The sequence below is a fragment of the Primulina eburnea genome, chromosome 4, assembly GCF_022965805.1.
Source record: "Primulina eburnea isolate SZY01 chromosome 4, ASM2296580v1, whole genome shotgun sequence".
NCBI lineage: Eukaryota > Viridiplantae > Streptophyta > Magnoliopsida > Lamiales > Gesneriaceae > Primulina > Primulina eburnea.
Genome location: NC_133104.1, coordinates 33,778,826 through 33,806,140, shown reverse-complemented (window position 1 = coordinate 33,806,140; position 27,315 = coordinate 33,778,826). Strand labels below are relative to the sequence as shown.

Below are 27,315 nucleotides of genomic sequence, written 5' to 3'. Positions count from 1 at the left end.
ATTCTTGCTTCGAATAAGCTGAGTTCTAGTTTTCGTGATCTGTCAACCCAGAACCAATTTAGTTGACCCAGAACCAACTCTTGAGAAAAAGCAACAGTCCACCCAGAAGAATTGGTCGACCAAAAGTAAGTCAAAATTTAGTTGGTCGAACATAATCAACCAACAAAATTTTCGTCGACCAAGAAAATTCTTCTATGTCGACCTGCTTATTTATGTTTTTTTATTAATTTTTATCGATTCTAATTTTCTTATTATCTTAATTTTTGGTGAATTTTGTAGGATATGCCTATGGTTATTGTTGTTCATTTTGATGGTAAATGGGAAGTGAGTGAAGCGATGGTATATAAATGGAATCCAGGGTACAATGAAAAGTTTGTTTCTATTCTAGTAGATGATGATATTTTTTATTTCGAAAATTTAAAAAGTGAACTATATAGAGCTGAAAAAGTAGACGATACTGCCAAATTCAGGTTGAGTTATCTTCTAGAGTTGTCGTGTAACATTCAACCGATTTATATAGAGAATGACCATGATTTGAAAGCATTTTTGTATTTTGGTTGTCCGAAAAGTAGGCCAGTGCTTCAAGTTGAAATTGAACATGTTGTTGATGCTTCTTTTGATGTTTCCGATAATGTGCACAGAGTTGGTATTGATGAATACAATAGTAGTTTTAACGAACAGAGATCTTTTGATGATTATTTTGACTTTAATATTGTTTCTGTGGATCGTAATAATACCAGTGAGTTTTTCAACGAAGCACATAATGTGGATGCCTTCCATGTGGATCGTAGTAACACGGCTGAGTTATATGATGAAGCACGTGATGTGAATGTCATCCATGACGTTGAGGTCGATGAAAATGTGGTTGCAAGTAATGAGGCAGATGTGGTTGCAGATGTGGATATTGATAATGACACATTTTCATTCACAGATGGTTCAAACTTGTTTGTTGGTCAAGGATTTCCAAACAGAGAAGCGGTGAAAAAGAAGTTAAGTCGAATTAGTTTGGAAGCTTGCTTTGAATTTGAGACTATAAAAAGTAGCCAAAAAGTGTACGCCGTAAAATGTTTAGTGTCTAATTGTAAGTGGAGAATCTGGACCTCAAAGATTAAGAATGATTCACATGCATTGTCTGTGCATACATATTGCAATACACACACTTGTGGTTTGACACAAGAGAATCCGTGGAGCGAGTTCGGCTGTTGTTCGTGATATGTTGATGGATAATTTTCAAGGTCATCCATTACCAATTGTACTGAAAGAGGTTGTGGCAATGATGCACAATAGTATAAATGCTGATATATCATATTACAAGGCTTGGAGAGGGAAAGAACTAGCAGACAATATTTTGAAAGGTGATCCTATCAAGATTTTTACTCTATTGCCTTGTTATTTGCACATGGTTAAGAAGATGAATCCATGAAGCATAACAGACATATGTGTCGACGATGAAAATCGATTCAAGTATATGTTTCTTGCCTTTGGTGCATGCATCAGGGGATATCGAAGTATGCAAAAATTTGTATCAATTGATGGTACGTGGTTGAAAGGCAAGTATAATGGTGTTTTACTCATGGCATCGACACAAGATGAAAATTATCACAAATATCCTTTGGCGTAGGGAATCGTAAATGTCGAGAGTATTTTTTCGTGGAGTTGGTTTTTAACGAAGTTGTTAGAAGTAGTACGAGACTATGAACTGGTGATAATTTTAGACAGACATCCGGGAATCATTAATGTTGTTTCTAGTGTATATAGAAATGCGGATCATGGTCAATGTACGTGGAATTTATCCCAAAACTTGAAAACTAGGTGCAAAAGAAGGGTGCAACCGAAATGTTTCTGCACATTGCAAAAATTTATAAACATGCCGAGTTTGATATTGCATACAATGATTTTAGAAAGAGATATCCTGAGGCCACGTTGTTTTTGGACGAGAGAGATTCACTTGATCGATGGACTCGAGCATATTGTCCAAAGACCCGTTACAATATTATGACGACAAACGAGGTTGAGTCGATCAATGCTAGACTACTTGAATAGAGGAAGCTTCCAATCATTGCACTTTTAGATTCTTTGCAGAAACTGGTCTCATCTTCGTTTGACCGGTATCACCACGCATCAATTGCAGCTAACACTAATCTGATCCCTACCATCGAGGGGATTCTTCACTAGCAGGTTCACTGATGCCTAGGGGATCCATGTTTTTGAATTAGGATGTCTTGAGTTTGATGTTAGGATCCATCGAAATTCGACCATAGTGGACCTGGAATAAAAAAGATGTACATGCTGAGTTTTTGATATTGATAGAATCACATGTGTTCATGCCATTGCAGCTAGTTGGTTAGCCAAGATTGATTTATATGATTTGTATTCAGAGTACTATTCTACGATGACATTATGCATGGCTTACTCAGAGACTGTGTATCTCATTCCCGGAGAAAGTGAATGGCCACGTAACATTATTTTTCTAGTGGTCCTGCGTCCTTTTTTAAAGAAGAGACTTGGCAGAAGAACAATAGAACATAATTCTTTCAATTGGTGAATTCAGCAGAAGATAAAAGCAGATTCAGCATTTGGGTCGACCCAAATTTATAGCCTTTGTGACGACCCAAAATCAAGAAATAAGGGTCGACCTAAAGTTCCAACCTTTGGGTCGACACAAAAACAACAAGGTTGACCCAAAGGCAGGAACCTTGGTCGACTATTGTTTGCTACATAAATGTTGTTTTTGGGTCGACCTAAAAGGCTGGAACTTTGGGTCGACCCAAGTTGCTCCATAAATGCTACTTTGTGTCAACCAAGTTAAATATGTTATTCAGATGTTAAAAAATATAATATTATATAACATACTTGTAAAATTGTGATTCATATGTTAAAGACATGTAACATAGTTGTGAAATTGGGATTCCTATGTTAAAACATGTAACATAATTGTGAAATTGTGATTCATGTGTTAAAACATTTAACATAATTGTGAAATTGTGACTCGTATGTCAAAAAATATAACATAGCTGTGAAATTATGTTATTCATATGTTAAAACATGTAACATTATAAAACATACTTGTAAAACTATGTGATTCATATGTTAAAAACATGTAACATTATAGAACATATGTGATTCATGTGTTAGAAAAAGGGTCGACCCAAAATCAACATTGGTCGACCTACAGATCACCATGGTCGACCTATAAATCACCAGGGTCGACAAAGAAAAATACCCTGTCGACCCAGAATCAACACGCTCGACCCAAAAACTGACCAACAACAAAATTTGACCACAAAATCTTAAATCGAAATTAAAAGATCAATACAATGTCCATAAATTAAAAGATCAATACAATGTCCAATGGTTATCAAACATATATGAACTCGGATACAAGTCTATCATCTAAATTTAATAATATGTGCTCACTGTTTCTTGATAAGGCATATCCAGCAACAGCTAAGACAAATGCTCCTGAATCCTCACTGTGCAAATAAAAAGAGTACTGAAAATATTATTATTATTTTGATAGAAAGAGTAATAAATTATTAGTCATCTATCAATGCTAAATATATTACACATTAGATATTCGAGAACGTACAGTTTAATCTTGGCTCTGAATTCATCATACAGCTTTATATACCATGACCTCTCAGGGGGTGGGTTGTTCCCAACAAGAGATAGCAGACGAGCAGCGTTGATAAGTATAGGCTCTATGTCCTCATTCAGAGCTTTGTAGTTAGGGTCGTGCCTTTGCTGCAAGTCAAATATAATGCACTTATTGTATAAAGGTCTAAAAATCCTTACTTTGAAAATTTGCGAGAAATTTAAAATTTTTCTTTTAAAATAAATGGAGTGCCTCATTCATACCAAAAACTGATAAAATGTTTAACGTTCAAAATAGCAGCGGAAGAAATTATTACTTGCCAAAATAACAAGTTAAAGTATTCAACAACTGATAAAATATTTGAGCATCAAAAATAAAATGGCAAGTGCTAAAACTGAGGTCCTCGGGTGCCACTACTGCCGACCCAAGCTAGCTCACTGGTCCCCGCCCTCGATCCCGACATCATCAGTACCTACAACAATCAAGTCTAGTGAGTCTAAAGACTCAACATGCATATATCCTGAATCTTACGTTCCACATGCATCCGATTCAGGTATTTATAACCAACCCGGTACATCTACATATGGTGGTTTCCAGGTGCAAGAATCTTATGTTCCACTGGTTACTGAAGGACTCGGTAATATGAGTTTCGATGATGTAAGTGGGCCTTGGGATCAATATATAAATGTCTCGTCTGGACAAAATAATGCTCCATATTGGCCGAATCCAACATTATATACGAGCGCTCATTGTCCGGATCAGGTCAACAATGATGATATTTGGAGGACTGATTCCGAACCCGATATGTCATACAGCGAGTCTGAAGAAGAAGAAGAAGTTAATGTTGATGATGAAGTGAATACTTTTACAAATCCTGATGAGGGTACATCATCTCGACAACCACCATGTGACACATTACAGAGGCAGACCGTACCATTTCTGTCAAACACTTCTGAGATTCCATCTTTGTTCAATAAATATTTTGGTGAAGAGCCTCATGATTATGACGATGTTCCTTGTGGAGTGCAATCAAGCTATTACAATCCGGATAGAGGTGAATTATGCGTCAATATGTTATGCGTCAATATGCGGTCTCTCCATATTTCTCTCTCCACCTCCCTTTCACTTCCCCTTATACTTCCTCTTCTCCACCCATTTCCTTATCTCCTTATCTCAAATCCATCATTCTCCATTCCCCTTCTCCTTATCTCATTCTCAAAACAAATTCTCATCTCATTCTCCAACCATCTCATTCTCAAACAATGGCTGTCAAGAAGGTAAAAGGTAATCCCGGCTCTTCTTCTTCTTCGTTTGATAGAACTAGATTTGTTAGTGATGCGGCGCAGGCGTTGTATGAACATGCAAAAATTAATAGAAACCCGATTACCGAGCGGGGATTTCGTAGACAAAGAGAAGATCGATACGTTGGGCCTCTTTTGGGGTTGGAGATGCGCAGATGGGAAAAATTTGGAACTCAACCGAGAGCGGCGGTGGTATCGGTTGTGAGAGAATTTTATGCAAAATGCGGGTGAGAGGACGGATGCCAAGGCCTTTGTTCGAGGTAAACTTGTGTCATTTGATTCGGGTATAATCAATGTTTTTTTAGAAATGCCAGAGGTCGATGATTCTGCCTTCTAGGCTTTGGTTGCTAACCCTGATTATACTGTGATCATCAACACCCTGTGTCATCCAGGGGCGATATGGAAACCAATAGGGGGGTCACCAAGTTGTTTTGATGAGAAATATCTGACGGCCGAGAATGCTCTTTGGTATTTGTTTTTGGCGAGGAGAATGATGCCAGTCTCACACAAAAGTGAAGTACAAAAAGAGCGAGCCGTGGTGCTATATGCTTTGTCTCAGGGTTACCCAATCAATATGGGAAAACTTATCAATTCTCAAATTTTGATGAGCATTCATAACAGACACATCGGGCTTTTCTTTCTCTGTATCATATCAGAGTTGTGTGCGATGGCAGGGGTTGTGTTCCGTGATGATGAAGAGTGGATGCAACCAATGAAGCCCATTTGTGCACAGGACTTGCAGCGGAAATACGCTAAACGATAGTTAGACTTCAGGACGGATGAGGGAGATACAGGTGGATCGAGTACCGCCGCCCCACGTCGAACACAACCCCACAGACGGTCCCTAAACGACAAAGTAAATGAGATGCTTGCCTTCATGGCTCATCAGAAACAAGTTAACTTGAACCACAATGAACATCTCGCATTTATCGAGTCCACGATGCAGACAACGATGGTCGAGAGGGGTGTTGACCCAGTGACCATCCATTCACCTCCTCCGTTCATTCCTCTTTCAATTTTCAATATGACTATCAGCCGCAAGGGAATGCAACAGGAGTGCCACCACCAGATAATGATGAGGATGAGTAGTGATCAACGAGTGAGGTATGTGAGTGAGGTATGTGATATCATGTTCTTCTTGGTATATTAATGTAGTTTTTGATTGTTTAATTTTAATCTACTTATCGCAGATGAGCAGGATAAAAAGGAGAACAACAAATTTGAGGAGATGGACGTCAATAATGTTGTTTCTTTCATATTAACTTTCGATTGTGTATTTTCTTCTGTTGAGATGTGTAAAATTTTCAAAAAAATTGGAACGTTTAGGTTTATATTTTTTATTTCATCTTTGTTTATTTGTGTTATTTGTCCTGCACTTGTATTCATCTTATCTTTCGTATATTGAATAAATAATAAAATATAGACAATGCAAAAATGCAAACTGTTCAAAAATAAAAACGTTAATGTTACAGTTAATTAGCAGAATCATCGTCATAATTAAAATGATACAAATGGCTTCCTGTTCCACAATCAGGTGGATTGCGTCTTCTCCTCCCTCTCCGCAATCCTACATTTTCAGGAATTTGCTCATTTGAGTAACCTGGATAAGTGACAGGGGAAATAACATTCCTCTGTGGTCGAGTGTCATGCACAATATGCTGAGGTCCAACTTTAAGCAAATTTGTGAAACTTTGTGTGTTGGACCAATAAGAAGTCTGAAAATCAATTTGACCAAACGGATGAAAATCACCGTACCTTGGATCACTGAAAAAATCAGGTTGAGTATTAGATGTTCCTGCAATATTCAACTCAGCTGACGTAATAATCGTAGAGTCTCCTGCAAACCCACTTGGTTGCCTAACCATGTCACTTGCCCATCTGAATGATGACTAATGTGAAAACGGAGAAGGCGTACTAAAAATTTGTTGAACATTCATTTCTCCAACAAAAGTATTGTACGGACGTGGTTGAAAACCAACGACATTCACTGCAGGTGATATGGTGCGCACAGTAATTCGATTGTACCATTGAAAGTAGTCTTCGTCAGTTTGCATCGATCGCCCGTGTCGCACCCCTTTACAAACATATCTGAGCCGATTATTCCACAACTCAATTGAATTTCTATGATACTCTCTCCAATCGGTGTTTCGATGTCCTATTCTCGTGATATTATGCATATCGTCATTGTCGACGGCAGACCCTGGAATTGATTGTTGTCTTCGAAATTGTCGCATTACACGATTAGGACGATGCATCTCCACGATGTCAAAGCATATAAGGGGACAAACACATCGCCATATTTTATAGTCGTATGAATCAATAATTGTCTTCACATCTATGTCATTTTTCTGATATACGCTCCAATTAAACTGTAAAAAAAAGTAAATAAAATGTCAGTATTCATTTAATAAATCAAAACAAAATAGTCTCCGTGTCATCAATATTACGTATCAACATTTTATAATACCTTATTATTATTCATACGATCTAGAGAATCCCTTATAATTTTTACAGAATGTGTTGGCGAATGTGTGTAACTAAATCCATATTTCTACCTACAATTATAAAAAACAAATACATATCAACAAAATACACAAGATATATATGATATTACCAACATAAATTTTAAACATTACAGTGCACCATATGCAGAAACTGGAATGAAAGCATCCGGATCAACGGGAGGTACAACTAATGTTAACCCATTTCGATCGGGGTTAACACATTTAATCCTGCTCCATGCCTATACATATTTATAATAATTAAAAAAATTAAAAAATTTAACCAAAATATTATGTTAAATATTCACATCACATTAATGATACCTGCAGGAGATATAAAGGTCCAGCCATTATAGTCTTCTCTATACGTGATGCGTTACACAACTCACGGTATAGAAATGCTAAAACTGCACTACCCCAACTATAAGACTTCACGTTATCAACATCTCGTAGCAGTTGCAAAAATATAAGTCTAGTTGACCCTCCTTGGTAGTCAGGGAACATTATCCCTCCAATAATCATTAACGCAACACAACGAGTAAATTTCACAACATCTACTTCTGAAGTTTCATCATTAACAAAGTTAGATATACAATGATCGTGTAGTGCAGTCATAGATAGATGACCACCTTTCAAATAATTTGAAGCTGGCAAAAATCCCAACATATCCAAACATATGTGTTGTCATTCCTCAACTTTATGTGACACATCTACTCCAGTTACTGCTTCACCATCAATTGGTAGACCCCAAATTATTGAAACATCTTGTAATGTCACTGTTGTTTCACCACATGTAAAATGAAACGTATGTGTCTCGCATCGTCAACGTTCAACAAGCGCAGTAATCAAATGATTATCAAGAACTTGAGAGCCACATTCTAAAACTCCATAAAAACGCATATGATTTAAATATGCGAGTACACGCCTGTGTAAATAATTATCAGTATACAACTTCCAAATCAAATGGTCTGACCTCTTCACTTTGACAATATCATCAACTGTTAACGAAGACACGCTTGATGACATATGCGTCGCTTGTAAATAGAGGACACTGGGATCTTCTGGATTTCGATTATCTGCCATTCTGAACTATGCTCTAAATCTTCTCAACTTTGTCAAAAAAAAAATCGGTGAGGAATTGAGAAACCGAAGAATGAGAAAATGAGATAGTAAAGATAAGAGGAGGAAAGAATAGGAGGGATGGAACGAAGAAAGAATCGGGTAAGATAAGGATTGGATGAATGGAGCAGGGACACGGAGGATAAGGATTTGATGGACGCCACGTGGGAGCGTCCGCGCTTGGTAAGCGCGGACGCTGCTCCACGTTGGCAGCGTCCGCGCTTACCAAGCGCGGATTGCATTAATTTTGCAACTTCTTTTTTTTTAAAATTAGTTTTGAAATAAAATTTGAAATTTGAATTAGTTTTAAAAAAAACCCCAGCATCTATCATAGTACGATTAAGAGTAAGCAAACCAGAGTAAAAGGTTTGAACAACTAACACAAATGGCAGTTCGTGATGAGGGCATCTTCGTAATAGATCTTTGAAGCGCTCCCATGCATCATATAAAGACTCCTGCTCGAATTGAGCAAATGTGGTGATGACTGCCCACAGCTTCATGGTCTTAGATGGAGGAAAGTATTTGATGAGAAACGCTTTCGCCATGTCCTCCCATGTTGTGATCGAGCCTACATGCAAACAATTTAACCATGCTTTAGCTTTATCACGCAAGAGAAAGGAAATAAATGCAATCTAACAGCATCATCAGAAACTCCATTAAATTTAAAAGTATTGCAAATTTCAAGAAAATCTACGATGTGCATGTTTGGGTCATCTACTGCAGATCCTCCAAACTGGACTGTATTCTGAATCATCTGAATTATAGTTGGCTTGATTTCAAAGTGGTTTGCCCGCACAATAGACCTCACAATGCTGGGGCGTGCTCCATCCAAAGAAGGCTGGGCATACTCTAGCATCGGTATGCAGCGTGGCAGCTCAACATGTCTATCATCATGGTGTTCCTCCTCATGCTCGTGCCTTTCCATCAGTTCCTTCAGTCTCTGCTGATGTCTTCTCCTGTGGAAATTTCTTTCAATTTCAGGGTCAAACTACTCAAGCTCCACGTCAAGTTACTTTGGCATACACTGGACGAGATATCTGTAATAGAATATGGAGTGTTAAATTAATAAAAATGAAACAATGCTAAAGAAATAACTAAAAATGAAATTTTGCATTAACAGTCCCCAGCAACGGCGCCAAAAACTTGATCGAGCAAAACTTGTACTATGTAATCCTTAATAAAAATATGATTTTGTATGCTCAAAAATTAATCGCAATTGCACGATGTCAAGTAATAGTATATTGTACGTGAGTACGAGTATCGTTCCACTGAAGACTGTATTTGACAATTATTATTTTTAGTTATCAAATCTTTAGCAACGAAAATTTGATTGATTGATTATTACTACTATGCTCAAATAAACATGTAAATAAAAATATTCAGGAATTAAATAATGAGATATAATATCTAGAATTGTTGATTAAAATTCAATGAGAAATGAATTTTTTGGAAATTTCAGCTCACCTACATCTTTTAATTAATTAATTCGTTCGATAGTGATTTACGCTTCCGACAAGATTTCCTATTCAATTGAACACACTCTCTCGAGCTATGCCAAACTAATTCTACTCAGTGAAGTAATTAAATATTTTTAATTATTTATCAAGAGTGAATCGCTTATCGATCTATAAAATCCCCTAGTTTTCGTCCGAATGAACTATGACTATCATCGCGTGTCCAATTTCATATATTTATGTAAATTGTAGATCCAAAAACACGTGGGTCGACCAAAACACATCGGGTCATGTTTGGGTCGACCCACGCTTGGACCGTCGACGAACAAAAACAGAAGCAATAAATCGAAATAAACGTTAGCATTACCAGATTTTTGTCAGCTCTTTGTCCGATAAAGTTTGCTTAGATTGGAAGTGATTTGCGTCGAGAATTGCAGGCAGGAAAATACGATTGCATTGAGAATCGTCGTCGGAAAGGAAATAGAAAGGAGTCAACGAAAGATAAACCTAGTTTGAAATCGACCGATGAAATGAGAATAAATGAATTTAATATTAAGGGTTTAAGTATGTGTATATATCTAATCAAATTTAATGATATATTTATAGACATATTTACGTAAATTGACTTAGATTTTTTCCTAAAAATAAGTTGCTTTCTCCCTAAATTTCCCAATATGTTCCTTCCGGGATATACGAAGATTAACTTGAACCCACAACAGTGTGGAAGCTGAATCATCCGCAAATTCCATCGAAGAAATGCCGGAATCAGACCAAACCCCAAAACGTAAATCTTTGATAACGAGCGGTCTGGTATCCATCATCTCTGTTTTCGTCACTCAGTTAACTCTCTTCTTACTTCCTCAGTTCCTTCCCACCTTATCCCTCCTCACTCTCCTTCCTCTCTCAGGTTTTATTTCATTCCAATTTTTTTTCATCGCAGCAGAGTGTGTATATATATATATATATACACATTTGAAAATTATAGTTCTTTTGGTGATTTTCTTTTTTATGTTTTTTCGTAAATGTTGCAGCCCTTTTGATTGTGGTTGTGATGGGATTGGGGAGATGCTGCAAGAAGGTTTTGGGTGTGAGAGCTTCGGCCCCAGCTTTCGTTTTCTTTACCATATTTTTTATCTGGGCTGTTTACATTTATGTGGTTCGCCAGGGTAAAATTCTATTGAAGGGCCGTGCCCTGTGTGATTGAAATGATTTAGTAACTTCAGAAATTTATGAAATTTTAATGTCTTGGGATGCTTGTAATCGTTGTGGATCTTTTGTTTCAAAGAGGCTTATGTTCAGTGTTTTTTGCAGTCATTTCACCTGTGATGGACATTGTATTAAACATAGAGATCATCACGGTGGTGATTGGTCTTCTTGGGTGAGTTGCTTTAATGTGCATAAAAGCTTTTCTATGGATTTATGGTTTACCTTGGAACACAGCGATACATTGATTTTTTAGATCTTTTTGTTCGTCCCATTTATTGATGATGACTGAGAATCATATTGTTTGCTGTAGTATCATGTCAGTTGACCCTGGATTTGTAAAAGATCAATCTTGCTGCCTCAACACAATTGTCAAAAGTTATCCCAACGAAGTTGAAGAGGGATGGAGGGGTTGTACAAGTCTGCTAGTTGTTTGATCACACAAACATAAGCTTTAAATCTGATATATTTTTTATTGGCGCTAAAAATTTCTATTTTTTCATCCAGCAGGAATCTCTTACTGAAGAAGTAAGATATTTCACCAATTCTTTTTAATGGAAATTGACACTATTCGTTCAGTAACCAAAATAAGCTTCAGTGACTTGTTCTGTGCTATCACTATCTTAGTCAGCATATGACTGATGCTTTAAATTTTTCATGCATTTTGAATGCGCGTTTTCCTTTGTTCATTGGATGTTAAGTTGTATCGAACTATCGATCAGTTGAGCTTTTGTGCATTTCTGTGTAGGAAACTTCTACATGTATTTGTTTATTAATAGGATACTCTTTAACTCACTCCATATGATTTTTTTTTGGTGTTGGTGGCGAAGGGGTCGGACTAAAAAGGCGATAGAAGTGGGTAATAAATCATTTGCCCTCTTATGTATTTCAAAAGATTTTTATCAAGTTTTCCATCTGATCAGAAATGCGGGCTATAGAAACCAGCGTTTTTAGTGAGAACGACTAATGCAAAACCTGCATGGAACTCGAAGCCCAAAAATTTTGTATAATAATAGGTTGAGAGTTGTATATAGTAATTAGTAGAGTAAATAATGAGATAAAGTTAAAAATACCAGAGCTTATAGAGGTTCGAAGGTATTGTAAATTTTCTATTTCTCTATTTGCTGGAAGAAATGCGCTACTAGCCTTCAATAACACTGATCCTCGAAGCCTAAATCTCTTAGAAATTACAAGGCTCGATTACCAAAAATACTAAACTCGTAGATATTCATGCAGAATTTGTCCCTAAGGTTGAGTCTCTGTTGTTTCCATTGTTTAGAGTAACCATAATATGTGCGAGCTTAATTCGTTTCAAACTGGAGCAGCTCAAATCTCTATGTAATGTGTATGTGATTCATTAAAACTCATTGCTTAATGAATACAAGGTAACACACATACATATGCGATTCAAGGGTAGTGTTAAGATGGTCGGAGTTTCTTGGCATCATTCCATTCGTTTTTGTTTTCTTGAATATGTTGATGAAAGATAGAATTGAGCTTTACATGTTGGATGTGGCATTTGTACTGTCTGCAAAGCTGTTATCCTGTTTTGTCTTTCTGCCTATAGACATATTTTAAAATTCAACGGTAATGTGTGTCACATATACTGATTAACCCCGTGAATAATGCGGATCTTGTTATCTAATGTGTGCTGGTCTGGCAAAGATAATTGCCTGTGCTGTGACAGCACGCCTAAAGTCTGACTTAGAGAGATATGTCTTTACCCTCACTTCTACGTGATCACTTGAATGACTAAGAAGTCTCCTTGTTGAATGTATCCACTAGGTTTCTGTTAGGATAATTAATCCCCATATTGAATATAAGACGGTAAAACAAACAATACATACTATGGATGAAAATCCCAGAGTAAAGCCTATTTCGCTCCCTAGCTATGCTATCAGTTACAAAATGGAAATTATGCTGAATGAACCGTACAACTTTCTCACTCCTCACAATATATTCCCTTCCCCATGTAACTCCTCAGCCCAACTTAGTTAAGCCCATAACAACATAGGCTCACTATACTTAAGTCCCTAACAGTTTCTTCTCTGCTGGTTCGGCAAGGCTAGGTTCTTCTTCTTACTTGTTTGTGTCAGTTGTTGTGTCCCTGTGTCTTTGCTGCGACAGCTACTCTAAATATATTCCAACTTATTTTGTTGTCCTGCCAAAAATCTTGCAAAATATTTTAATTTGTTAACCTGTAGCACTCAAAATTCATTTTCTCTTTCTGCCCAGAGTTTTACCGCGCTCAGGAGGGTAAGATATTGCAGGCACTGCGACAATTACATAATGGGTTTTGACCACCATTGCCCTGCTTTTGGAAATTGTATAGGTAATATGTCTCTCTATAAATTTAGTTTATTTATGTCATGGTGCCCCAAAGATGCAATCTAGAATGACCTAATTGCTTAAAAGAGCACTTCTCTTCATGCTGCTCCGCACCATCTTTTTATTTAGAGGTGAGCTGCAGGGAGCTGGGTTCATGTCTATGAGAAGGTGCAGAAATAGCTAGGGCTGTTACGAAGTATAGAAGATGTTTCTTTTGAAATGGCATAGATACAAAGAATGAATTGGAATTGCTTCTTCTACCTATGCCCTCTCTCATCTGTCTCGCCTGCAAAGCTTGCTACCAGCCGGGAGCACCTCATAATATTAGTTATGGCACTTCAAATATATGTTATCGAAAATAGCCCTAACTCCACTAAAAGAAAAGGGATATTTAGATAATTTTGGAAATATGATATCTTCTCATATTTAACCTATTTGTTGGTTTATGTTAAGAGGGGTTAGATGAAAATAATTTTGGTATGTAAATTTGTATTCAAAAAATACAATTAAGCTACAAAAATTAAATTTTATTAAAATTAAGTTTTTCTTGCCTAAATTGTTTTAACTATGAACTGATTTTTGTACACATGCATAATGTATGTTTGATTAATGGTACATATTGTAGCTCATCCACTTTTCAATAGTACATCACAAATGAAATATAATAGTTTAGTTAGATATACTTACCATTTTATCCATAAAAAATGCTCTTTTACTGTGCAGGTAAAAAAAATCATTTTTTCTTCATCGTACTTCTTGTTGGAATTGTCGCATCTGAGGCATCTTATTTTGCATGTGCTTCTCAGTGTAAGTTATGACCTGCCAGATTTCGGATTTTCCTTGTACTTCCATTCCGTAGACCATAGATGTAATGATGCCAGAGGCGAAATTGAGAGTTGGATTAGTTCCCATCTTTTAAAAGAAATTGAAGCAATAAATTGATAGTTTAAAACATCATTTGGTCAAACTCTTTTTATTATTACTCTAAATATTTCTTACTAGAGCGTGGGTTCCGAGAAATTATCAGGCTCGACTTCTTGAATTTGGGAGCTCAAGCTACCTCATTTAAAGTAAAGGTTTCTTTGAAATTGCAAGAGAGCAAATTATGTCACACTTGATTTCTATTTAGTCTCTTCCATAACCAAAATTCATTGATGCTCCCTGAACAAAATTGTCTGGAGCTTTGGCATTGCGATTCTAAAATGCTGCAAGCTTTCACCATTAAGATCCGTTCACAATATCCTTTTCTCGAGCAGGACCAATAAAATTTCTTGGATCAAATTGACTTTATTTATTAGTCTCAAATTGACTTCCGATGTAACAATTCACGTGCTTAGGCATAATACCAGCTAAGCAAATTCATATATTTGAATAAACTGTAAGTTATAGTATATGATATTCACTTTTCGTGTTTCTCCTATTCTCCAGACACTACAAAATCCCTAACTTCAACCCAAGTTGGAAGAGAGGTATGATAACTTCCCATTCTCACGACTCTTCTTTATTTTTAATGCATCTGTACAATGTTGTGACATGAAATGTTCTTTGGTTCGAGCAGTCTACTGCTTCCAGAAATTTGGTTCTTGGTACAATGTTGTTTTCTCTAATTCAAGTGGTTTGGCAGGTACCTTTTTCCATGCGGCCCCACACACTACCTCTTACTTTTGTTTTCCCTCTCCACAATGTTTTATCACTTTATGATTGTTATGTTTTTTGAACTTGTAGGTGGTTTTTATTGCGTGGCATGTCTACTGTGCGTGTTTTAACATCAAAACCGATGAATGGGTAAGTTGTATTTATACCTTGAAGCGGACAAAGAATTTCGTGTTTATGTCTTTGTCTGAAACTGCGAGTAGCTTGATAAGTCATGTTAAGTGTATCTTTTAAATTGAGTTTACTTCAGACCTGATTAATTATATTTCCCCATGTTTGTCTGAATACTTTGTTTCGTTTGCTGGTATGCCTGTCTGTGTACTTTGCGATAGGTCCAATTTAAGACAAGTTTTTGACCAGTGTGCTCGGTTTCAGTTTCTTAAGGATGTGTTTGACTTAGAATGATAATATTTGTTCACCATTTGTAGTCACAAGAAAATGAAATGGGGTATTGCTTCGGTTAAGCCAAGGATTCGGAATCTTTTATTTTAATTTGTTGAAACTTCCGTCTGGAAAAAAACGGAAAAAAACGGATTGATTAAAAGCATAGCTTGAGTTGTAAGATATTACTCATGGCCAACTAAATAGCACAATGGTGATAGGTCTTGAATTCGAGTGATACTAATGTAAATATACTTTTAAAAAAATTACAAAATATATGAGAGGGGCATCATCTATACTTCGGTTTACATTTTTCTTGGTCATTTTAGCATAATTGAATTTTTTCAACATTTCTTGTCCAAATTCTATATTTTTGCATCTGTTTCTCCATCTCCATGTGCTGCTTTCTATAGTGGATTACAACTTACTTTTCTTGGAGTTAGATGAGCGCATCTACTGTTAACCAAAACTACACTTTTGCAGATAAACTGGGAAAAATATCCAGAGTTCCATGTTGAGGTCATCCCTTGCTCGGGTAACTAGAACTGCTGCTCATAAAGCGCGTTATCTTTAAAGTTGCTTAAAATTCCTTTGAAGCATTTTCCCTCGACTGATCCGGCTTTGCAGGCATAACTCAAACTGTAATACAGTTCAAGAATCCGTACGACAAGGGAATTGTGAACAATCTGAAGGATTTTATCGCAGCAAAAGAATAATTTAAGGCGTCTTTTGGCAAAACCGGTTTCTTCAGGAAGAATTCGAATTCAAACATTCTTCAAGTCATTGGGCATGGATCTTAAACGTCTGGTATTAAATGTGTGGCCGGCAATGAACGAAGAAAAGGCAAATGATGCAAGATTGAAAATCTAGTGCAATTGCATCCACTTTGCCAGTGGTGGATCCAGCAGGGGTTCGACTCCAAAACTGAAAAGGTTTTGAATCCCCCAACCGCGCACACACACACTACTAAATCGCCCCTTCCCTGTATGATTCTGGATCCGCTTCTGAACCAGAAACATCTCTTATTTAACATCATGTTACATGTCGGCAGCTGTCTACCGGGCAACCCAACTTTTGAAATTTTACAGTTATGACTTCATTTTCTTGGTTGCTACAAGTCGATTTCCTTTATCTTTTTATGTCTTGGTGGTTGCTACTATCGATGGATGGAAAGTTATTTGTTTTGACTTGTTAATTATTTGACATTCCAATATGCTTTATGTTCTTGTCAAGGGGTCGATTTGTTTTCTTGGAATCGCAAGCTGACGAGAATGTTTGATTCGACTCTAATCTTATGGTGCAGATGCCATCCCACCTTTCATTAGAAACAGAACTGATCAGTTTTCGAATTGGAGTCATCGATTAGTGATGTACATGCGATCACCTTAAATTTTATTGTTCATATTTTTCTAGAATTCGAAATTTATCTCCCCCTGAATCTCTTACTTCAAAAAAAAAAAAAATAAATAAAAGAAAAACTAAAATATATGACTCGTATTAATTAAATTAAACTAGCTACAGTTTCGAATAATATAACATAAATCACGTATTTCAAAATTTAAACGAAGTCATGTTTTTGTTTATTTATTTACCAATAAATAATTAAAGAAATCTCATAAACTAGTGGTGTTTATTGGTTGATTTGGTTTTCACAATTTTTTTCGGTTTTAGAAATATATTATCCGATATTTGAACATTTTTACTCCGGTTTGATTCGATTTTCTACTAGAACGGCTTGATTTATTAAGTTTAGATAATTATTTAAATTAGTAATTAAAGTATATTTTAAAATGTAATATAGTGTCTGCTTAGTTAATATTTTTTTTATCAAACTTTTGAATATAGAGTCTAAATGAATTTAAAATAATAATCAACTAAATAATACTTAATTCACTAAATATCAATTTCGAGAACATATAATATAAATGTTAAAATTAATTAAACTAATTAAATTTGGTTTTCCTATTCGCTTCAATTTTTACATATAATTTGAAACCGAATCATACAAATTTCAATTTTTTTATCATTCATTTTTACTTTTAGATATCACATAGTTTTATTATTTGAAAACTTATCAAAAATTATTTATTTATTTTTATGTTTAAATAATTAATAAAATATAGCTTTCCTTAATTTCACTACTTCGGCCTAAATAATAGCTTTTGTTACACATTTTATCCAATTTGTTGGTTTCCACTGAACTTATTATTTTATTTCACGTAGTTCTGATTAAACACTTATTAATATCTATTTTACAATTTTAATTATTAAAATATTATTAATTTATTTAATTTAATTTAAAATAATATAAAATAGTACTTAATTTTTATTTTGTTTTCCAATCATTTCCTAAGACTTCTTCTATCTTTTGTCTCATCCCCACCCTTTTGCTATATCCACGCTTATGGTTTGGCAATGCAGGTCGTTGTTATGCAAAGACACTTGGGAGTATATTGGAGCATATATATATATATATATATATATATATATATATATATATATATATATATATATATATATATATATATATATTATATGATCACAGCTTTAAATGGAAGTCTCGTTGGTTTTTTTAATCATCAAATCCTTTTCCAATTTTTGGTGACACGACATGAATTCGAAATTCGAATTCGAATTTAAATGTGAAAATATTTTTTTAGAATATATCTATATTTTATGCCAAATGAAGAGGCCATAAAGTAATTTATCTTGATGTTACGAAATTATCAATTAATCTAAAATTTAAAAACTTTTAAATACTATATGATTGAACTTATTATGATTAAAACATAACACTTCAATTATTGTATTGTTAAAAAATTTGAGTTATACTTTTAATATCAACTATAAGTTTTTGGTAAAAATGATGAACATTTGATCATATTATTGAGATCAACAACAACGTGCATAAACTTTAAGGTTTTGCAATTATTCGAGGGAAAGAGATTAATGATGGAGCCAAACTGATAGTTTATTTAGTAGATCAGTCAGCACAAATCTAAAATTCTCTGAAGAATATCAATATACTCAGCGATTAAGAATTAGAATTTAGCTGAAATATCGGATAAAGTTTTTTGAACCAACAACCAACCATCACTGATTCTCAACATAATATAAATATATCAGTTTGACAAGCTTTAAAATCACTCTGATTCTCTGAATTAATGATCTATTATATCTTTTTCAAAAAGCTTTCTATGAGCCAAATTAATAAAAGTAAGCACACGCCAATTTATTATCTGATCATTTAAGGACAAATTTGTATTAGAATTTCTTTGTGAAATTTATGTTATTGAGAGTAAGAAGTCTTACTACTCATTTTGATTTATATTGAAATTCATTAAAAATTTGAGTTATGCAGTGTTACTAAATCCTACTGAAACGAGTGATTTCAAATTTCTTGTAATTACCAAAGTTCTTTAATGCAATCCTTCCGTGAGGGAGGGTGGATGACTTATGAGTATTAGAGTCTCGGAGCATTGTGAAACAAACTCGTGACAATTTACTTTCATTTTACCTACTTTACCTCTCATTTGATAACCCAACTTACTTTCGATAAGTCATCTTGTTCAAACAGTTTCAACCAGTCTATTTACGCACAGTTCTGACTGTTGACTTACTGAGAACCCAACTAACAAGAATTTCATTTCAGCGTTGTTAACCCAACCGAAATATTTGTAACATTGTTGAGATAAATTCATTCAAGCACCTCTCTAAATTTATCTGTGATCCTAACAATTTGAGTGAATGATTTGAAATGACTCAACATTCAGATTAATTCGAAATTCACAACAGTAATTCAGAAAGTAACTAATTGGAGATTCGAAACTCACCGTCAAATAGATTTACCCAAACAAGTGTTCATATTCAGAATTTCATAATTCAAGTACATTTCAAGTCATAAAACAGAATTAATAATATCTATAAGCGCCGCTTTCACAATTCCATGATAATAACCATACGTGCGTACAAAAATCTTAGACTAATCAAAGAAACCATTTGATTTTACGCAATTTAGAATGATTCTACGATGGTAGCGATTTGTCAACAACCAAAAAGACAACACATTAACACCTCTTTTACTATTACTACTTTGCGTGTTGTGTTTTAAAATTGTGTGTAATTGTAATAATTAACGTAACTGTCCACGCAATCACCCTTTCTGTGGCTGGTTGCACTTGTTTTCTTTAAGAGTGATCCCTTTTTTTTGGTTGAAAATGACTCTAATTTATCATGGGAACGAAACCTTCTTTGGCCACATTTTCCAATAATTTTAAATTGATATTAGTAGTAGACAAGATTATACAATGTACGGATAATCATTTTTTCTTGTCCTTATCTCGATTAATGAATTTTTTTTTATGGTCGATGTTAGAAAAGCTCGATTTTACATAAAAATCGGGTGTTTTTTATTTTATTTTATTATTAAATCGTGTTTATTGGTATACCCTTTTGATTATTCCTATGGTTTCCCTTTTCCAGAAGTTTTTAACGATGAATTAATTAATGTTGGAGAGTCGTGGGATACATTCCAATATTAGAGCTACCAAAACCATTTTCACTTCAAAGATAGGAACACTTGAGGAAATTAAATGTGAATCACGGGAAGTGAACTTTATATAATTTGTGAAATCTATGTATAAAATTTTCAAGAAATATTAAATACGGGAGATGACTGACTACCCCTATCCCGTGAGTTAGTTTGACATATAACCTTGATCCAACACTTTTCTATTTGTGACCTTATAGTTTTTTTTTTTTTAAAAAAAACATTTAAATTCATAATAATAATAAATCAAATAAAATTGAAAATAAAAAAATTATATACAAAGAATCTTGTCAAATAAACGGTATCAGACAAGAAATCAATGCAAACCAACTAAATAATAAATACTCAAGTAACAAAGCAAGCATATAATAATGAAAAAATTCAATTATTGTTTTTTAGACCTTACCTCACTGTCGGAATATTTATGACAAGAACATGCATTATATGTGTTATCGTGGTACACAAATAATTCAACCAATCCAGGACAAATCCCCACATGACAAACACAAGTGTAGGAATCAGTCCTTTCTTCTAGCAGAATATAATTTTTTTACAATTTTCTTACAAGAAAACAACAATTTGGACAAAACACAACAAACACTTCCAATAACAATTTGCTTCCTTGTTTCTGAAGGATGCTATGCTTCATAAGTTGTAATGAATGGAATCCAAGATTGAAAAGAATCCTTCCTATTTCAAGACACTAATGAGCCCTGCAGGATCCGACTTCAATCGATAGCTGATATATTCACTCGCTGGCACGAATCATCCGATATGCATATCATACACAAATGGCAGCATGGTTCTACATGGGATTTTCGAATCGGGTATTCGTGTCAAGGTTCAATGGTGGTTTTGTCAAGCCATTCATTCTCAGCAGCGATCCTGCCTGAGCCACGGCCCATTCTCCCGAATGAGCCTACTGCTGATAGACCCTTGAAGCTACTACTACCCTCGCTTAAATTCCGGGACCTCCAAGACTTTCTTGGCTTAGAGGAGTTAACATCACGGTCCACGTCATTATCGGGTTTGACCTTAGCAACGACCAATTTTACTATGTTACTCCGGCAGAATGGACAAACAGGTACAGAAGGTGATGAGGCTGTTGGATTGGGCTTGTTGTGGCAGCACAAGGCTAGAGTGCATTGAGCACACATGCGATGACCACATTCTCGAACCTCTATCGTGCATGCTTGATCAAAACATATGAAGCAAAGATCCGTATCATTTGCCTGCATAAAATAGTCGGATTGAATCCTACCATGAATGTGAACTATGTAATTCAAATACCTTAAAACAGTACAACAATCGCTAGACAGTTTGATCATAGTCCAACATAGGAAGTCAAAAGACGGTGGAGAAAAATACTGCTCCTCAGATATGGAGCTAAGATAAAACATTGGCTTGGAAATTGAAGCGTACGATAATTTAAAACTAAAGGAAAGTTCTCGAACTGCATCCAATGTGGCAGACAAAGTCATCCATTTATCCTTCTATTTTCTAATGACTAATATATTAGCCCAAGTGCACAAGTAATCAACAAACTTTTTACACATAACGAGCTTCTGGACTAATGTATCAGCAAATGCAGTAAAAAAACAAATTAGAAAGAAATGATCTTGGTTGAACGACACATAAACTAATCAAACAAAGAAACGAAAAAAAGTTTCCAGTGAACATATTCATGTGATGTGAAAAGGCATAAAAAATCAATCTGAAGGATGATAATAAGTACCTCAGATAAATGGTCATCAATCACAGAGTCTGATTCTGATGGAGATGAAAGTGAGTGTGAACTTCCCTTTAAGATGGTTTTCTCCCTCTCCTTGTTTGCCTCCATTAAGGCACGTTCGAGCAGAGCTTTTGCATCTTGATTAAGTTCACTTATGAACTTCAACGGTGATGGCCAGACAATAGGCTCCGCGGATGAAGGATTCAGCAAAGCAGCACATGCACCTTGGTGATGCCTTAAAGCCACCATATATGGTATTCTCCTAAACCATGTAATAATCACTAAAGCATGAAAATTCTACTAAAAAAAGTCTTTGAAAATTGAGGATTAACGATAATAGATCACTTCACAATCGTAAACAGAGATGAACAATGATTGCTGATTAGGAAAATAAATCTATGGAATGAATGGATACTAAATCGGATAAGACTCTCATACAATGAAATTTCTAACATCCAGAACGCAAAAAGTGATGCCACGCAAACATAAAATATCTGAGCAAGATTCAACTATAAATATGAAAATTACAGCAGACTGGTTTCAAATCCAACAAAAAACTTAGAGAAAAAAAAAATAAATACCCTGATTCATCTTGTTGACGTCGATCAGCACCCCAGGCCAGCAATTCTGTGATGCAATCAAGAGAACCGCTTCTTGCAGCCAAATGAAGAGGAGTACTGCCTGGAAAGCTGTTAAATAGTGGCAGCCAATCAGAAAACAAGTTTCATAATCAACGGCAAGATTAAGTTTTCTCGAAAAATTAACAACAAAAATAAGAATTTGTGCCAACAATATACCCATATCCACCAGTTGAAGCACAAACAAGGGCCCCATTTTCCAACAATGAATGGACACATTCAGGTCTTCTTCTTCGGGCTGCCAAGTGCAATGGAGTTGCTCCTTTACGGTCTCTAATGTTTACAAAACGAGTAAATCCCCTATCAAAATATGGGAATTATATGACCAGATGATGCAAGATAAGAAATAAAAGGCCTCTTTTGGATATCACAAGTCGATATAGAAAAAAGCTCACCAAGAAGCAGCAACTTGCGCCTCGCGGGAGGCCGAAAGAATGGCTTGAAGGCAATCAGAGTGACCATAGTAAGCAGCATAGTGCAAGCAAGTTCTCCCATTGACTGAATCAAACATTAAAATCTGTCTCCGAAATCCCAAGTTAATGATGCCGAAAACTTGTAAATGCATAGAAGATGTTTAGTAGACATACATACATTGGCACCAGCTTCAATTAGCTTTTTAACACTGGAGATCTTGCCATGCATTGCAGCCAACATTAACGGAGTCTACACAAATAAAAATCACCAAAGATCCAACAGTAAGTCGTCAATATAGAACTAATCCCATTATATTAAAAAAAACCTATCGAAAAAGCAATCTAAGACAAAGTTAGCAAATAAAAGAACTAAAAATCCAAACGTTTCAAAACATTCATGTACTACGCATACACAAAAACTAATACCTGCTTATGCCGATTCAATAAATCCGGCTTTACAGCTCGATCCAGAATCCAAGAAAGAATCTGAAATCAACTCAAAAACAAGAGCCCATACTCAAACAAAAGATCCAGACAAGACCCAGAAAACATTCACAAATCTAAAGAAACCAAACATATATTTCCAAGAATCACACCTCGATCTGGTCATTGGCTGCAGCAATATGCAAGGTTGAGTTGCGATCATACACTGTGCATCGATGAATAAGACTCGAATCCCTTTTCGAAACTTCCTCAACAGTCTCCAAATCCCCTAACTGAACTGCACTAAACAGCTCCCGCTCTTCGTTAGTTCGGCAACTCAACCCCTGGCCCATTACCCTATGTTTCAAGAAATCCCGAAACCATACGATAATAGAACAGCGCCGCTCTGAGCCGTGCACCACCGTCGAGAGTGGTGGTTGCAGGAGGGATGGAGGGAAGGATGCAAGTATTCAGTAGTTGTTTGTTTGTATATATTTGGTGGTTTGGAGTTCGGGCTGCCCGAGAAGTGGGGATGGAAAGAAATATGCCATGGGCAGCAGACCGTATCAGAAGGAGCTCATGGCAACGGGCAGCAGTTAGATTCCCGAAATAAGTGCTAAACATTGATATTTAATAGAAGTTGATAACGCCAGAGCAAAATTCTTATTTCCAGGTAATATCTCACCGACTGCTGGTTTTCCCATCCCTCAAATGTGAATACATGGTGAAACAATAGATTGATATAATAAATAAATAAAGCATTCAAAAATATAAGTTTTGCTATAGAAATACATTACTACATCGTGTCAATATCAATTATTGCACACACACACACACACACACACATATATATATATATATATAGATATATATATATATACTAAATCAATAATTTAAAATAATAAATATATATATATATTTATTATTTTAAATTATTGATTTTAGTCAAACACCAAATGGCTCAAATGGACAAGTCAACGATTTTATGGCAAGCGACTTTGTTATGTATTCACACCAAGTTTGGGAAATTGCACAACCCTTTTCTCTTCGAGTGGCTAGTTAAATCGAATTTCAAATCCAAAGAAAGTCATAACTTATGATAAATTATTGAGCAGGTTTATTGTAAGATGATATCACCGATTTTTTTCTGTGAGACTGGATGACCCGATCCTTAATTATCAAGAAAAGTAATATTTTTGCCACAAGAAATGATATTTTTTCATGAGATGGTCGGATTAGATATTCATATCACAAAATTGACTCGTAAGACGATTTCACAAACAATTTGTGTAAATTATTAGTGTAGATATAGGATTTTGGTTTAGAATTTATATTAGTACATTACACTTAAATCGAGAATAACATTAGATTTAAAAAAATTCAAGTTGTTCTTTATACGTATAATTTTATAATATGACACTAAACAAAAAAAACGACGTAGGAATATATATTTGCAAGTAGGATTTAACACATTATTTGATCACCCAATTTAGACATTAAATTTCAATGAAAAACCTAAATTACAACTTCTTTGGACTTGAAAATGCTATACATGCAATAAATTTTTAGGTGTGAAAGTACAACTACTTTTTTAGGTGTAAATAAAAAGACAGGATAAATGTGATAACTTATTAAAGTGTATTGATTCAAAAGATCATACCTTAAGCATGAATTCCATTTTATAATTAAATTTTTCCTACGATCATAATACTGAGATCGTATGATGTCTTAAAACATGCGCAAGAGAGTTGACCTTGTTGAATCTTTGATTTTCTTTTTTCCCTTAAATTAAATGTCATTGAATTACCCAATTTACAGTTCAAATATACATGGCAAATCCAATATATAATATTATATAATATTTCAATATGGAAAAGATATTCCAGAGCAGAACAAGAATCTACACAAATAAGGGTGAAAAAATCAAGAATGGTGAATTTTCTTTTGCCCAAATCACAATATGTAAATATAGATGCAAGTAAACCAAATTTCAGCACATATATATGAGAAAATTACCTTGTATCTGAACTGTGGTTGAAGATGAGCTAATTGAGGAGTTGCTGAAAAAGAGTAAATGAGATGGTGGTTCGTTTTGATGTGATTAGGATGAATCCGTATCTTTCTTGGTCCATTGAAGTTGAAACCCAAGTACATGTGGTTTCTTGGATTGCATTGGCTCGAGGCCCGAGTGGATTACTGACTTACAGTAAAGAGGAATAAACTTGGAGATTTGTCGGAATTGAAGTGATGTCGCAAAGGTGATGTTTCTTGTGGCAGCTGGTACAGCGGTGCTTGTTGGAGAAACATGAGGTACAGCAGCGGCTGCGGCTGAGTATGGTGCTATGATCACGGGTAACGATATAATTTTGCATGTGTTGTTTCTCTGACTAATGTTGTCACCATTCTTATCAGAAAATGTTGGTGCATTTCACTTTGGTAAATTGACAAACACTATTAAGGAGTAAGTTTGAGCAAGAAGGTATTGAGGAGGTGCGACAGAAGTAAGACGGCGGCGGTTGTGAGGACTACGCGAACCTGCAGCAGCAGCAACAGCGAGCGTCAAAATGGTTGGTTCGATGGATGGTGAACCGGCATTACCGAGCATGAAGGATTTTTGTGAAGGTTTAGAACTTCTGTCCAATTTGATATTTGTATCGGTTAACAGAGTAGGATTCTTGGGGTTTTTTTTTTTTTTTTTTTTTAAATTATTGCGATCCAATTCACCTCTAGGCCACATGTTGTCAAAATTATGAAAGAAGAAGGAATGCATTTATTTACAGACATTTTGGTCCCAGGTGCCTATGCTTGCGGGATATTTTTTTGCACCAAAACATAAAATTGAGCCCGAGCCCAAGAAGAATGAGGTAGCTAGAAGATTAAAAAACCCATCAATCCAAATTGGTTTGAATAAATCAAATGGCATACTGATAGGAAGATATCGTGGGAGATCATGGAATAGTGATGGGAGTTGGGAAACTGCCTAATAATCCGAAGAAAAAGATAATACATCGGCAGAGGAAGAAATGACACAACATTTCGCACAACTCTTGCAAGCTCTCTGCATAATTTCATAATCTTAATTCAAGAATATTTATTTCATATTTTAGCAGATTTCAACACAAGTTTATTATATTTTTATGTTTTATAGTTTCCTACTAATTTTTGTATACATAATCACGTGTGGGTTTTATTTCTTTTAAGTTTCATTTTCTGTTCTTTTTAGTTTTGGTGTTGTATTTGTTTAGGAGATTATAACAACGATCGAATTTAGTATCTATTTAGCTTGAATTCATATAAGTTATTTACATTTTTTTTTACATAAATGGATACTTTTAGCACCTGGCACGTCGGCAACATTTAGAAAATTGTGTAAACTCCTTGTCGCAGTATGGAAGCAATCCAAGAAGCTGTGATGATGGTGGTGATGGGTAGTGGTTGACGCGAATTGTGGGTTTATGAGATCTAGGAAATCGGGGATTAGGGGTTTGATTAGGTTTGAAAGTGTGGCATCGAGATTTTGGCTAGGATTTTTGGAACAAGATTGGGAAAGAGAAAGAAAGAGGGGAAAGAATAATTTTAAAACTAATTGATGTGCTAGATGAATGAATAAACATATGATGTTCATTCCATAGGAACATATTTTTTTGTAACGACATGCTATCATTGGGCTCCCTCGGGAGCCTTGTCCCATCTTGGGTTCTCACTGGGGCCTTTTTCCTCACGGGCTTTCTCATGCGTCATTACTCATAGAACTTCTCCAGCCCAAGTACTAGAGCTTTTACCTTCCCGAGATTAGAACTCAAGACCTCCTGGACTTATATAAGTCTTGGCAGCAATCCTGGTACCAGTTAGGCTAGTAGCTCACTATTCGTAACCAAGTGGAACACAATTTATATATTCAATTTAGTTCGATTTAGTTATGGGAGGTCCCGTAAACAATTTTATGGTGGATGGCCTCCGACTCACTATTCGTCGTGATGTCATGTTGATGAGTCCGACAAATTATGCGGCTGCCACTGCTTGTG

At 35.4% G+C, this 27,315-nt stretch overlaps 2 protein-coding genes and 1 non-coding gene across 6 annotated transcripts; 2 read left to right on the top strand and 1 right to left on the bottom strand.

The window, feature by feature from the left end:
• The first annotated feature begins 8,906 nt into the window (after nt 1–8,906).
• Nucleotides 8,907–9,012, top strand: LOC140831287 (small nucleolar RNA R71). The gene has a single exon (XR_012117858.1). It is a non-coding gene; the product is annotated as a small nucleolar RNA R71 (small nucleolar RNA).
• Nucleotides 9,013–10,625: 1,613 nt separating this feature from the next.
• Nucleotides 10,626–16,892, top strand: LOC140830983 (uncharacterized). 4 transcript variants are annotated; one of them, XM_073194608.1, is made up of 12 exons: nt 10,639–10,754; nt 10,835–10,877; nt 11,002–11,057; nt 11,282–11,348; nt 11,487–11,601; nt 13,409–13,505; nt 14,225–14,308; nt 14,930–14,970; nt 15,060–15,125; nt 15,227–15,286; nt 16,019–16,070; nt 16,163–16,892. In XM_073194608.1, the coding sequence occupies exons 1-12, from the start codon at nt 10,727–10,729 to the stop codon at nt 16,249–16,251; spliced, it is 798 nt and encodes a 265-aa protein (XP_073050709.1). In that variant the 5' UTR covers nt 10,639–10,726; the 3' UTR covers nt 16,252–16,892. The 4 variants fall into 4 exon arrangements, with proteins under 4 accessions (XP_073050708.1, XP_073050707.1, XP_073050709.1 ...); XM_073194609.1 differs by having other exon boundaries at nt 10,652–10,754; nt 11,002–11,136; nt 16,163–16,887; XM_073194606.1 differs by having other exon boundaries at nt 10,627–10,877; nt 11,002–11,136; nt 16,163–16,885.
• Nucleotides 16,893–20,434: 3,542 nt separating this feature from the next.
• On the bottom strand, nt 20,435–23,885 carry LOC140830981 (putative E3 ubiquitin-protein ligase XBAT31). Its single transcript, XM_073194605.1, has 8 exons — nt 23,464–23,885; nt 23,294–23,353; nt 23,046–23,117; nt 22,850–22,971; nt 22,614–22,754; nt 22,398–22,505; nt 21,820–22,078; nt 20,435–21,316 (listed from the first exon to the last, which is right to left on the bottom strand). Exons 1-8 carry the CDS (start codon nt 23,641–23,643, stop codon nt 20,921–20,923), a joined length of 1,338 nt encoding a protein of 445 aa, XP_073050706.1. The 5' UTR covers nt 23,644–23,885; the 3' UTR covers nt 20,435–20,920.
• Nucleotides 23,886–27,315: the final 3,430 nt, after the last annotated feature.